Here is a 14,724-nt window from a genome sequence, read left to right as displayed (position 1 = left end):
ATTTTGGAACAAATCTTTATATCTAGGAATACTCTTTAATTTACAGCAAAGAAGAAAAAAATCCAGCTATACTTTTTGTTACGAGAAGAGGAAATTATTCTTAAGATTGAAAGCTTGACATGAAAGTTACTTATAGGAAAATTAGCACGTATACACATTCTTCTACTCCTAAAAATACATCCCTCCTTTCCAAAATCAAATGAATTTAAAAAATAATCGGTTTTAAAGTCAGGCCGTTAAACACTACTGATTCATAGATTTTCTAGAATACACTTTGGCCTTCTTAACAATGGCAGTATCAACAAATTACTCTATTCCACTTCATAATTAAAAGGGACATACAAAGAGTAAACAAAGAGTGACCTGGATATTTTTTTTTCCCACTGGATTTACAAAAGAGAGTTATTAAAGTTTTGAAACTGTTCTGAGAAAGGACAAAAAAGAAGTGAAACCAAGTTCTACAACATTATATGAATGAACTAAAGATTGTTGGAACTAAAAGGAAGGAAGTAGCCATCCCGGCATCCCTGCAAACATGTAATCGCAATTTGGCCACTCGGCAAGCAGCTCACAATTATGATGTGGTCATGTGATCTCCATTTACGAACTTCACTGCCAACTTCGAACAAGCAAAGTCAATGGGGAAGCGTGCAGGAGATTGTAAACGGTGATCATTTGACTTTGGGAACTGTGAACATGTAGAATTCACCTAATCATGGTAATGGCAATTGGGATTGCCATTGTAAATCAAAGCAGACACGTGACACTGTACCTTATAACTGTGTTGCTTAGTGATGGGAGTTCCTGGTCCCAATTACCACTGGTGAAGACTACCTATAAATACTTCTATATACAGGAGTTTAACTGTACAATTTAGCTTAACTTCCTCAGCTGTAGATGCACACTATCACATGATGTTCTAGGTACCAAAAATAATGGACCAACAAATTCATAAATAAATGGATGGTCAAAATCTTGCCAAATCTCAAGTGAGAACAAAAAAAGCATTAGAAAAGGCTGCAGTCTCACAAGTTTTGAAGGTTGGCGGACCCTATCTTAGAACAGAGCGGGTGTTGTGTTCATAGAAACTGTGTGGCCAACTCCTGCTAGTAAGTACATGCTTTCACTCACTCTGATCTTCTCCACTATTGTAAGCATCACTATCAGGTGAATGTTCACGGCGGCGTTTAGGAGATTTCCGAGGGCTGGGGCTACTTTCATTTCTGTGACGTTTTCTGCATTCCCCAAAAAGACAACGTTAGTCATTAAATTCTAGGTACGTACGTTCTAACAAATCTCATTCATCTTCTACCGTAAATACAAACACGACTGTTACACATCAACTTTTAAAATTTATATTGAATGTCAAGAATCCTTTCAAAAAAAAAAAAAACACATTTACAAGAAGACATATGAACTGTCAGTGTTTGTTTGGATAATGTTGGGTATAACTGTTCATTCCATTTACTCTCTCACGCGGCATAATTATTTATTTTCTTTTTTTAAAAAATAAACTCACTTTGATTTCCTCTCTTCACGACTATCTCTTGTGTTCCTTTCTTCACGGACATCTTCTCTCTTGTCTCTCCGTTCTTCTCTTCCTCTCTCTTTGTCATCCCACTCTCTCTGTCGTTCCCTTTCTTTGTCTCTTTCTCGGCCCCGCTCTCTTTCCCTTTCCCTTTCTCGTTCTCTTTCCCGTTCTCTTTCCCGCTCCCTTTCCCGTTCTCGATCCCGTTCTCTGTCATGATCTCTATCCCGGTCCCGTTCTCTGTCCTTCTCTCTTTCTCTCTCACGTTCTCGCTCACGGGCCCGATCACGTTCTGCTTCTCTCTCTCTTTCCCTCTCCCTTTCTCGCTCCCTAGGTCTTTCATCCCTCCTATCTTCATTCCTGTCTATTCTTCGTTCTTCCAGTCTTTCATCACGATCAATATCATCATTTCTTCCCTGGTGTCGTATGGGTGAGCTTTGCCTCTGATCTGTAATAAGAAACAAGTTTTAATTCCAATTTATAATCATCTAATTTATTTTCCCATATTTGGGCACACTAATGCTTTAATGTTAAATCACTGCAACAGTTGTGACATAATTAATTCTGAAGGTATTATTTAGATTGAGTATCCATAATGATAAAAATCTCTGGAGATGGAAGGTTGAAGGGGGAAATGACAACCTCCACTGTAGAGCAAAAAAGACCCCGAATTTAATATTTCTTTGGGAAATTTGCTCAGTAAACAGTACTGTGCTAAATGAGCTAGCTAATTACTAGTGCTTGTAATTAAAGTTCATGGAGTCAGTGTAACTTTCACAGCTACATTCATCTTTAATGTTATTCTAACATTATGCCCTTTTAGTAAGAATCCATTAATAAGTTAATGGTTAAAAAAAACACTCCTGAAGAGTATTTACCTCTTTCTCTATTGTCACGCTTATCCCTTTCTCCGTGTCGTCTTTCAAAAGAAGAATCTCTTGCATGTTCACGGCTTTCATAGCGATCCCTGTCAGGGTAACTGCTCCGTGATTCCCAGGTGTCATGGTAGCTACTACTAGAATTATGACTATCAACTTGAGAGCCTCTTGTTCCTCGATTGCCTATTGAAAATAAGGCACACAGAAAACATGAAAAAATCTGTTGCCAGAGATTAGCTACTACAGATAGATTAAACGAATTGTATTTCATAAAAGGATTTGTAAATTGTGCACCAGAACTGCCAATGTGCATTCAGGCAAGTTAAAATGTAATTCCTGATCTAGGATGATAATTTGTGTAATATATTTGCCATAAAAAAGTTAAATATAAGGAAGTTTTGCTTAAAAGCCCTGTCCTTTTCAATTAATATACATTTCAAACGACAGAACTCCATATGCAGAAATCTAAGCAATTTAAGAGCGGTGAACTTTCAACTCCTCAATTGAGCCCAGATCAACTCTGTGGTGAATTAAAAGGAATTCAGATTCAGAAAACTAATGCTGAGGGGGGAAATCAGACTCTAAACAAAATCCAGTACTTTGAAAAGGAAATCCTTGTTTGACCATAACAGAAAGGTTTAAAATCATTGTGCAAACAATCCTTCTGAAGCAAAAGCTAATCTTTAGACTAATTTTCAACAGTTTTGCTTTAGCAAAGGAGTCTGCATTCATACAATCTCCTAAACAGTCGTTTCAAAAACTAATTCATTTCATATCAGTGAATTAAAGGAAAGAATCTCCTCAATAGCAATGTAAGACTAAAATTAACTAATATTCTTTTAAGATAACTAGGGCAATGTTTTTTTCTTACTAAAAGGAGAAATCCAGATAATTATTGCCATCTGTTCTACATTATTTAATAATTTTTAAGAAATACGCTCAGGATCATTGTACTATTGATAATGGTGACTAAATTTGGTGAAGTCATAAAAAGAAATGAGCTGTAGTGTAATTAATTTCTACCCTCTTGATTAAACAGATGTTTATGTAAACGAATAGTGTAACATTCCTATTATTTCATGTATTATATACCCTTGTCTGTTAATTCAGGACCTCTCCCTCTGCTTCTTCCAGATGTTCTGGATTCATTTCTTGTTTCATTTCTTGAGTCCGTCCGACTTTCAGCACGAGAATTATCTTCCCTGCCATGGGCTCTTGTGTAGCTACGCGATTCCTCCAAATACTGCTCCTCTTTCTTATGTTCTCGACACTCTCTGTCTCTGTAATCATGTGAGTCACGTGTAGAACGTAAGTCCCTCTGATCCCGGCTTTCTTTATTGTCTCTACTGAAATCCCTGGCATCACGTGAATCCCGAGCGTCCCGAGATTCTCTTGGATCTCTGCGTTCTCTGTTATCTCTGGTTTCCCTTCGATCCCGTCCGTCCCGGGATTCTCGATCATCTCTGTGATCTCTGGGGGTACTTTGCTCTTGGTCATAGTCCCGTTCATCCCTGTTGTCTCTTTCTCTTCCCCTTTTTCCTCTTGTTTCTGGAAGTAAAATAAATACAAATGTAAATATACAATCAACTTAATAGTAAAGGTAGTCCTCGATTTACAACTGTTCATTTAGTGACCGTTCAAAGTTACAACGGCACTGAAAAAAGGGACTTATCATTTTTCACACTTAGGACTATTGCAGCATCCCCATGGTCATGTGATTTACATTCAGATGCTTCACAGCTGGTTCATATTTATGACAGTTGCAGTGTCCTGGAGTCATGTAATCATCTTCTGGCAAACTTCTGGCAAGCAAAGTCAATGGGGAAGCCAGATTCAGTTAACAACTGGGTTACTAATTTAACAACTGCTGTGATTCACTTAACAAATGTGGCAAGAAAAGCCATAAAATGGGGCAAAACTCACTTAACAAATTTCTCACTATTCTGGGCTCAATTATGGTCATTAAGTTGAGGACTACCTGTATTAAAAAGCAGGGGGGAAACATGGAAAAGAAAACATTTCAAAGGAATTTTTGTGGTGAGTAACACATATTTATGTTTGACGCTGATTAAGCATAATTCTTATTCTACCATTGCTAGTCTTAAGACCTTTCTAATTCCTAATCCAAAAAGTCCTACTTCCCCACTTTGAAAGTCTGCATAATATTTTGTTTAACATCCACATTCAGAGAAAAAATAGGGAAATGGTTCTGATAAATACTTTTGAAAGCAGATGCTCCATGAGTCTAGTAGCATCTTTTCAAGCTAACAAATTTTATTAAAAGGCACAAACAAACAAGAAGAGAGCACAAGAAGAGAAGGCCCTGATGTTGGGAAAGACTGAAGGCAAAAGGAGAAGGGGATGGCAGAGGATGAGATGGGTAGATGGTGTCATTGATGCAGTGGGCGTGAGTTTGGGCAGACTCTGGGAGACAGTAGAGGACAAGAGGGCCTGCAGGGCATGCTATGGTCCAAGGCAGGGGTCTGCAACCTTAAACACTCAAAGAGCCATTTGGGCCCATTTCCCACAGAAAAGAAAACACCAGGAGCCACAAAAACCCTCCCGTGCCTGGCTATTTCTTGAGCGGCCACAAAACTAGCATATGTAGTTGAATTAAACATTCTGTTTTCTTCTGAAACTTTTCTTTTCTTCGATTTATCCATGGCTGGCCTATCAGGGTTTGAAAAGCTCAATAAATCGCGTGTCGGTGGGTGTCGCACATTGGCGGTTGTGACACATATTTTGAGTGACAGGGAGCCGCAGCAGACGGGTGAAAGAACCACATGCAGCTCCAGAGCCACAGGTTGCTGATCCCTGGTCCAAGGGATTGTGAAGAGTTGGACAAGACTTAGCGACTGAGTCAAAGAATGGTTCCATTAAATAGGGACTATCTGTATTCATACAGTCTTTATGGTTATTCATACCATCTCTTCTTTCATGGCGACGATCATGTGACTGTGAAATCCGCTCGTGATCATGCCGGCTTCTCTCTCTAACTGGTGAACGATGCCTGGAAGATGCCTGCTTTTGCTGTGGGGAAGGCGATGCTCGGTGAGGATAAGGAGAAGACGACCGACCTACGGGTGGGGAAGTTGTCCTTTTGTAAGAGGGTGAAGGGGTTCTTTTGTGACGTGGTGACAGAGAACGTCTTTGAATAGAAGAACCCGACTGAGATGAAGAAGAATGATGCATCGACGATACAGGAGAATGATGCTGAGTTGGTGGTGAAGCAGACCTGCAAACACAGAACTGTTTACACATCTCCCTGCTACATACATTTTGAGCACTATTTACACAAACCTTTATAATGATCTCTTGCTAAAATTGCATTCAGATTGGTTCCAAAAGTAGAGCAGAAGTTCCACAGCCAAACTGATTCCTGCCTGTACACAATTTTCCTTGCTAGGCATTTGTTTTCATTAATACCTAAACAGTATGTTTGGCTTTGGGGGACTAAAAATATGCAGTATTCAAATCATTTTAAAATATCCACATACTGTATACCAAACAACAGAATGTTCTCTGGCAAATTCTGTTAGACTATAGGTCAATTGTCATCTTCTTACCTATAGCATTTCTCAAAGCTCATGATTCTCATGAGTCTGCATGCAGAACATCCTACAGCTTTACTTCTTCTATTACCAGTATGGGATGATTATTTCTAACCTGCCTTAGGCAACCGTGAAGGGCTTGCATCCCAACCATGAAAGAGGCCACCATCCAAAATAGGTAGGGGCATCCCTGGAAACCTGAAAAATTCTCTATAATAAACACCAAGGAAAATCCAATGTTCTATTTCTCCCACACATACACTCTGTCTCCCACACAGGAATTAGGCTTTAGAATAAAAATTGAGGAAGAATCCATTTTTAAAGAGGCTCATTGGAGCGGATAAGAGAATGGTTATCTCTTCTTCCCCAGCATTGATTTCCCTTCAAAAATATTCTCCCAAAAACAAGAATTTTAAATACCCCCTCTTTTTTTTTAATGTTAATGGAAGTTGTTGCAAAAACTCCCTACAATGGGAAAGATTCTTCAATGGGAGCTGGTGCATGCAGGTGAAGACTATCCCTTCCTTACCCAGCAATAACCCCCAAATATAAAAAAAAACTTTGAAATAGCTATTATCAATGATAATACAAGGCCATATTAAAACCTGAAGAGTAAAAAAAAAACAGTTGCTGAAATGAAACAAGCATGTTTCTTTAGGGGGGGGGTTAGGACAGTATCAAGTCTCAGAATATCAAATGGGGCGGGGGGGATGAGTATTAGTTTGGGGACTTTAGGACAGAGGTTACCCATGCTTGGGTAACCTCTGGTGTGCTATGATTAAATTGTGCTTGTTTTCAGTCCTTCCTGGTGTTCAAAATATGTTTTATTACATTTTACCTTTCAAGTGCAGAGAGTAAGCAATTACACTGCAAACTGCAAGCAGACCCTTCAACCACTTGGGACACACAATAAGAACAAGAGAATCAAAGCCAGCTGGGTGACCTTGGGCTAATCACTCTCATCCCAACCCATCTCACAGGGTTTTTGTTATGGGGAAAATAAGAGGAGAAAGGAATATTACAGTATCTATGTTTTCCACCTTGAGTTCTTTATAAAAAATAATAAAGGTGGGATAAAAATAATAAAATTTAGCTTTCACACTGCAACAAACTCTCATGAATAAATGAAGTCTAAACTACATGGACATAAAATAACAATACACAGACACAAAGATTTTTTTTTAAAATCCTACCTGCGAGGGGGTGAAAAAGAATGTTTATGGCTGCTGGATTTAGCTGGCGCCCAAGATGTCTGCTTTCTTCTTGTGGCAGGAGAATACTCTCGTGAAGAAGAATTGCTACCAGAATGGTCTTCTGGACTAGGTGAACGTCTCTGTCTGTGGGAACTTTCTGAGGGATCCCTGAGAAATAGTCATACAGCCAACATATACAACACTGCCATTAACAACAGGATGGATACTGTTATTTATAGCTTGAGGCAGCGTATCTCCATTTAAAGGAGAAACATACCCCTTCCTAGAAAATATACTATAAATGCCAGTTTGGCATAACTTTTTCTCCAAAGCACCAGAAGGCAGGGCAAGAAGTAATGCAAGGTTGTTAAAGAGAGATCCAACTTAGATATTTTTTTTCTGATAGTGAAAACAATTAATCACTAAAATAGTTTGCACATTGGAGTTGTTGATGCAACATCACTGGAGGTTTTCAAAAACAGATTGGACAACCATTGGACCAGAAAAATGTAAGGTTTCCTTCTGTGACAGGGGGTTGGATAGAAGACCTCTGAGGTCCCTTCCAGCCCTATGATTCTATGTTCTATGATTAAGGTGGTGGCCTAGAAACCAGGAGAAGGTAAATTCTAGCTCCACCTTAGGCATGAAAGCTGATGGATGAGAGTCACTCTCTCTCAACTCAACCCACCTTGTTGTTATGGGGAAAATAGGAGGAGGAAGGAATATTGGTATGTTTGTTGCACTAAGTTACTTATAAATAATAAAGGAGGAATAAAAAAATATTTAAAAAATTGTCAGGGATTTGAAGATGGAAATAACTGGTTGCTATCTATTTCCACAAATTAAAAAAATAAATGAATGACAAGCCACCCAAGGTTTGGTGCCAGTAAGACATTTGCATGTCAGGAGTCACACCAGGGGTGAAATGCTCCTGGTTCGGACCGGATCGCCTGATCCGGTAGCGATGGCAGCGGGTGGTTCCGAGAACCGGTAGCAAAAATCCCTGCGGCCCCCCCCCATGCCCAGCTGAGCCACAAGATCATCAGAGGCTGTTTTTTTTTTACTTTTAAAAGCATTTTTTCTACAACCTCTTCGGCCGAAAAAATGCTTTTAAAAGTAAAAAAAAAAAAAAAAAAGCCTCTGATGATCGTGCAGCTCAGCAGGGATCGTCAGAGGCTTTTCAAAGCATTTTTTTTCTGCAACCTCTTAAGGTTGTAGAAAAAATGCTTTTAAAAGTATAAAAAAAAAGTTGGCCACGCCCACCCAGTCACTTACTTCCCCCCCCACCAAGCCACACCCACAGAACCGGTAGTAACAAATTTTAGATTTCACCCCTGAGTCACACTCTACTCTCTCTAAGTGACATCCTTTAACACAATCATCCAAGGCATATTTCCATTAAGGAAATGATTTTCTTTCCCATTCATTTTCTCACACACAAAACTCACTTGTCTCACATTTGTTTTGGAAGATGGAGGGATTCCTTGAAACACATTTTGGGAATGCATGGGGAATGACAGAGAGAAAGAAGATCACAAAATTGGGTTGAGCGAGACCATGGCTGCTTTCTTGAATGTTATATTTTGCTCTAGCCTTTTAGGAGTAACCTGAAGATGTTCTGAACAAAATGATAATAATATCAAAAAACTAAACAAACTGTATTTACCTTTGCTTCTCTTTTTTTTTCTTTATTATGTCTCTCAAAATCACGTCCCCTTTCCTTTATCTCCTTTGGCTTTTCTTCTACCCTCTCTTTAGCTTTATATTTTTCCTTATGTTTTTTCCCTTGGGTGGAGTCTTCTTGTACTGGAGGTGGTGGGCTAGGCGTGCGAGGACCTTTCTTTTTATTGTGGTTATTTTTTGAATTTCTAAAAACCAATGCACAAGCCAGTATTTTAAAAATTTAATCAGCTTGTATTATAACAATATTACCTGAGTGCCGATGTGATATGTTCTGACATCTAAAATACAAAAGTGATCTAGCAGCTGAGCACACAAACATTGCATTAAATGTTCACCTGAGGTCTCCCATAGTCATTCAAATAAATAATTGCGGTTCTTGATGGGGTTGACATGGATAAATCTTCTGCGTGTGCCTCTACCTAAGAGCTGGTTGCATAGGCCTACCTGCTACACAAACTTCCATTTGGCAAAAGTGTACACACATAAAGAATGAAATCCAATCATTCAGGAGAAAAGAAATTTACTTTCCTGCCTACATCCTCAGAACTTGCTCCAGAGTTATTTGCCAGAGATCTGAAGGGAACTGCACTGAGGGAAAACGGAGGAGAAATCCTTGTCATATAAAAGGTCTTCACCTAAAAACCAGGTGTCAACTCTGAAGTGAAGCTGGCTGAAGCCATCTTTTGCTGCCTCATAGTTGCCACGAACTCTGAAGGGGGGAAGGGAGGGGAAAGTAGAAAGACTGGCTAACAGTCAAAACAAAAAGTTTTCTTGTGGGAACCAAGGTCATCCCAACAGATGAGCTTGTCATGTTGAAGGAGGAGAGGAGTGACCAAGCAGCCTGCCAGCTTTCATTGGACAATGTGACCGATGACATCTGGGGAGGAGAACATTTGCCCTTTTAATTAGGCTAAGAACTGCAGGAACTTTTAGAGTTGGTTTTCACTAGCTGTGCCAATATGATGTATCCAATAAACATGTTCTTTGAGGAATCTACCTGCCTCAGAGTTCTGCTTTTAGTGGATGTGTTACTCAGAACACTGATACCAGGTCTAGAATCAATGCCAGGCATTTAGCATTTTACAAGTTTCGTAGAAGTCTCCCTCACAAAAATCCTATTCTATATAAAACCATAGTTTGCCAATATTGCTGGTCACCTCCATGTTGGGAATACCCCCACGGGGCGATAGGACTGCTTGGTAAACAAAAGCACAAACCCACAACAACTATCAAGGTAAGAGATAACCATGTTGTTATAAAATATGCCAATCTACTTACCTCTGTTGCTCCAGGAGTGGGGAAGATACTGCTGAAACCTTCTTCTCCCTCTTAGTGGCAGTGGAGGAAGATTTAGGGCTTGTCCTTAATTTTGGAGATTTACTTGATTTTCTTGGTGAAGGTGAGGATGATAATTTTGATCTAACTGCCTCCGGAGAAATCTTAAAAAGAAACAATTAGTATTTTATAAAATCTAGTAATGACCTTGCCACAAATAAGAACCAAATATCAATGAAATTGATCCATACCAGAAAGCAATTCCTTTATCTAATATTTATTATACACATGCATGCATAGCCTCTAAGAACCACTGAAGGACAAAAATTTGGTAAGTTTTAAATTTCATTATTTATTTGGCAAAAAACCAAGATGATATATAGGCATTCATCAGACATTTTAAAATGTAATCTAAAATATCAATACATGACATCAGTTTTCCATGCTGATAAGAGTCATGTAACAGTTCAGATTCAGAACTACAATGAGGTATGTATATGTCTGTATAGTATCGATATGGTATTATCAATCATTCTCTTGCACACACACCTGTGTGCATATATCTGACTAACCTGTGTGCATATATCTGACTAACGGGGGCTGCCTTTGGGGTGCACCCGGAGGCTCCAACTGGTCCAAAATGCGGTCGCGCGAGTAGTTACGGGTGCGTCCCGCTACTCTCATATAACACCACTATTGCGCAAGCTGCACTGGTTGCCGGTGGTCCTCCGGATCCGCTTCAAGGTGCTGGTACTCACCTATAAAGCCCTTCATGGCATGGGCCCGGGGTATTTGCAGGATCACCTCCTACCGGCCTCCCACCGCCCAGTGCACTCACATAGGGCTGCCCTCCTCCGGGTCCCCTTGGCCAACAGTGTCGGCTGGCGGTCCCCAGGATGAGGGCGTTCTCTGTGGTCGCACCGACCCTCTGGAATGGGTTGCCCACCGGGCTCCGGACGGCCCCTGACCTCCACACCGACCTAAAGACATGGCTCTTTCAGCAACTTCCCTGATCTGCCGTGGATTTTAACTTGGAGATTTGGGGATTTTAATTGGTTTTTAATATTATTTAATTTTTATCTATTGTCAGGTTGTTTTATTGTTGTGAGCTGCCCCGCTCCTACGGGAGAAGGGTGGCATATAAATCTGACAAATAATAAATAAATAAATAAATAAATAAATAAATAAATAAATAAATAAATAAATGGAATTACTATCCTGAAGATTTGTTAATTTGTTCAATAATGTCTACTCGTTTAGTTATTTATGACTATCCAGTGATTCTTTTCAAGATACAAACCTCTTTTTTAATTACTATTTCTTCTCTTTTGTCCATGTTTTCTTCTTCTAGCTTCATTAACTCTCTCTGGATCTTCTGGCGCTTCATTTCCAAAGACAATTCATGGTCATAATCATAATTAACATCTCCGTTATCAGAATCTTAAGTTATGAAAAAGAAGGCAAGAAGGATGAAGGGAACAAAAACAGTTAGTAAACTCTTTCTTTATACAAATACACACTAAAAATAATAATAATAATAATTCAATATATACCACCATTATGATTTCCCATTTCATTTAAGAGTGATTCCAATTACGCAGTGAACATGATTTTTGAATGTTATTCAGCAGTGGCAGTAGTATAAGCAGATTCAAAAGAGAATATTGTTTACTCCATTTAATTCTTGAAACAATCTGCATTCTCATAGTCTAGCCATAAACTGTATTAAATGCAAATCTAAATTTTCTTCCCAAAGGGAGAAGAGATGAAAAATATTTATAACAGGAAGAGAGTGCCTTTGCTATTGCTTCTGTATTATCAAACTGGCTCTTTTAGCACTAAAGACACCGTTAGAGTATTAATCAGAATCAGTAACCTCTGCAATTAAATCCCTCATTGTTGTCCTCTTCTTCATATGTGAATACAGTCTCCTCCCAGATCCTTCTTTTGTCTTCTTTTCTGCTGTTTTTGCCTCCCGAGTTAGGTAGCAACAGAAGAGGGTTTCCTCTTCTAGAAATTTGCATACTAATGACATCTCAAGCAAGGCAGAACTTGTTTGAGATGTCTCAAACAAGGAGTGCATCCTCATGGCTTCAAAGATTGTTATTAAGTAATCTGTAAATCGACGGTACAATGCAAAGAGGTAATCCTCATTTACCGACCATTCGTTCAGCAAAGTTATGATGGTACTGAAAGAATAACTTTACAGTCCACTTAAAATCATTTACAACCATCACAACAGTCCCTCAGTCAGGTTATTGCAATTACAGTTAGTATGTGTTGTCCTGTGCCTGAACTGCATTCCCCCCACCCGCTTCCAAACACACACACTGCAGAGTAGATAGACTGTAGGGAAAGAGACTACAAACAAGCAAACTGTTGGCTCTTGTAAACACTGAAAGCAATGCATCCATGCCGGCAGTCTGGGACTGGGAGCCATGGGTGCACTATGCAGACAGCTTGCACTACTCACTTGAACTCTCTTTCTCTCCAATCTCTCTATTCTGTGGCATGGTGGGGAGTGATTTCTGTAGGCTACATAAATAGCTTATAGTATTATTTTGAAAATCAAAAGAGGCGTTGGACTTACCGTGAACGCCGTTTCTCTGGGGGCTGCGGAGTGGGACAGGAGTGGGATGATCCAGATGGTCTGACCAATCACTGAGTTGAATTGTTTTGGCCATGCCTCCTCATGCCTCCCTTGTCCCCAGTTTATTAGACAAAGAGGGAACTGTAAGACAAACTCAGGTAAGTGTTTAGGTCCTAGCATGGAGCGCGCAGGCTGGGAGGGGCTGACCCACTCTGCAGCCCCTGGAGAAATCGCGTTCATGGTAAGTCCAATGCCTCTTCTCTCAGAAGGCTGCAGAGTGGGTCAGGAGTCGGATATGCCCAAGCTCGTCCGCCCTACAGGTGGGAAGCCTGCGAGCCCTAAGTCTCTGAGGCCAGGTGAACCTGTTGAAGGACCCTCCTGCCGAAGGATGCCTCCGCGGAGGCGAAGACGTCCAGATGGTAATTCTTTATAAACGGCAAAGGAGTCGCCCAGGTGGCCGCCCTACAGATTTCATCGAGGGAGGCTTGCGTGGCCCAGGCAGCGGTGGTAGCTGCGCTGCACGTGGAATGCGCAGTAATATTTCTGGGCGCGGGAAGAGTCTGCGCCTCATAGGCACGGGCTATACATGCCCAAATCCAGCGGCCAATAGTGGCCGACGACACCTTGGAGCCTAGCGAGGTAGGCTGGAAGGAGATGAAGAGAGCCTCGGATCGTCTGGAAGGCGCCGTCCACGAGATATAGATCTTAAGAGCTCTGCGGACATCCAGGGTGTGCCACTTGCGTTCTAAGGGGTGATGAGGCTTAGGGCAGAAGTTAGGTAGAATCACCTCCTGCTCCCGGTGTTAGCGGGAATTCACTTTGGGGACAAACAATGGATCTAGCCTAAGAACGATCCTGTCGGGGTGAATGACACAGAGATCGGGCCTGATGGAGAGGGCCGCGAGCTCAGAAATGCGCCTGGCCGAAGTTACGGCCACCAGGAAGGCTACCTTGAAGGTGATGAATCTGAGGCTCGAAGATCGCAAGGGCTCAAACGGGGGCTCAGTAAGAGCTTTCAGTACACGTGGTAAATCCCAGGTTGGATACCGGTGGACTACTGGGGGATGAAGGTTGCGGACGCCCCGTAAAAACCTGCGTACTGATGGGTGGTGAGACAAAGGTGCCCCATCCCGTGGAGACAGCACCGTGGAGAGCGCGGCGACGTGGGGCTTGAGCGTGTTGAGCGCCAGACCCTTGCGGAGTCCTGCGTGCAGGAAGTCAAGGACCTGTGGGACAGAAGCTGAGACAGGGTTAATCTCGCGCGCTGAACACCAAGAGATAAATACCTGCCAGGTGATGTTGTAAAGCCTGATGGTGGAAGGCCTTCTGTCCGCCTGCATGACACGGATGACGTCCTCCGAATAGTGTTCCTGCCTCAGTAGGAGCCCCTCAAGGGCCAGGCAGCAAGATGTAACCATTGGGGATCTGGGTGGCACACGGCTCCTTGTGAGAGAGACACCTTGTCTGGGGGAATCCGCCAGGGGCGCGCTGTCGAGAGTGCGACCAGATCGGAGAACCATGGTCGTCGTGGCCAGTGGGAAGTGATGAGGATCACTTCCACCTCCTATGCTATGGTTTTGCGGATCACCTTGGATATAAGGGCCAGAGGTGGGAAGGCGTAGAGTAGACCTCTCAGCCAGGGGCAGCGGATGGCGTCCACATTCTCCGCACCAGGATTCGGGTAGTGGGTGAAAAACTTTGGGAGTTGCAAATTTGCTGGAGAGGCAAATAGGTCGACCTGCGGCTGGCCGAAGCGGCGACAAACATCCGAGAAGATGTCGGGGTGGAGGCACCATTCCGACGGGTCCATCGTTCGGCTGAGAAAATCCACCCGCAAGTTGTCTGATCCGGCAATGTGATCTGCTCGCAGCGAGGCGAAGTGGGCTTCCGCCCAACGGCCGAGTTGAAGGGCCTCCTGCATCAATGTTTTGGACCGTGTTCCTCCCTGGCAGTTTACATGGGCTTTCACCACGACGTTGTCGGTGAGAATTAATACGTGGTGGCCCAGCACTGCCTGATGGAATGA

The 14,724-nt window shown here is 41.7% G+C and overlaps 1 protein-coding gene across 1 annotated transcript in view; it reads right to left on the bottom strand.

Moving 5' to 3' along the window:
* Positions 1-14,724, bottom strand: part of ZC3H13 (zinc finger CCCH-type containing 13) — a 51,159-nt gene that overhangs the window by 9,311 nt on the left and 27,124 nt on the right. The window contains 10 exon segments of the mRNA XM_070933027.1: positions 1,132-1,235; positions 1,520-1,976; positions 2,407-2,589; positions 3,499-3,954; positions 5,331-5,641; positions 7,151-7,318; positions 8,817-8,833; positions 8,835-9,018; positions 10,112-10,272; positions 11,409-11,548. Coding sequence (XP_070789128.1) covers positions 1,132-1,235; positions 1,520-1,976; positions 2,407-2,589; positions 3,499-3,954; positions 5,331-5,641; positions 7,151-7,318; positions 8,817-8,833; positions 8,835-9,018; positions 10,112-10,272; positions 11,409-11,548 — 2,181 coding nt within the window.

The sequence above is a fragment of the Pituophis catenifer genome, unplaced genomic scaffold (assembly GCF_029215685.1).
Source record: "Pituophis catenifer annectens isolate HBS135680 unplaced genomic scaffold, rPitCat1.0.hap2 SCAF_1, whole genome shotgun sequence".
In the NCBI taxonomy this organism is placed as follows: domain Eukaryota; kingdom Metazoa; phylum Chordata; class Lepidosauria; order Squamata; family Colubridae; genus Pituophis; species Pituophis catenifer.
Note: the sequence above shows the minus strand (reverse complement) of the source record. Positions and strands in the feature narration are given on the sequence as shown.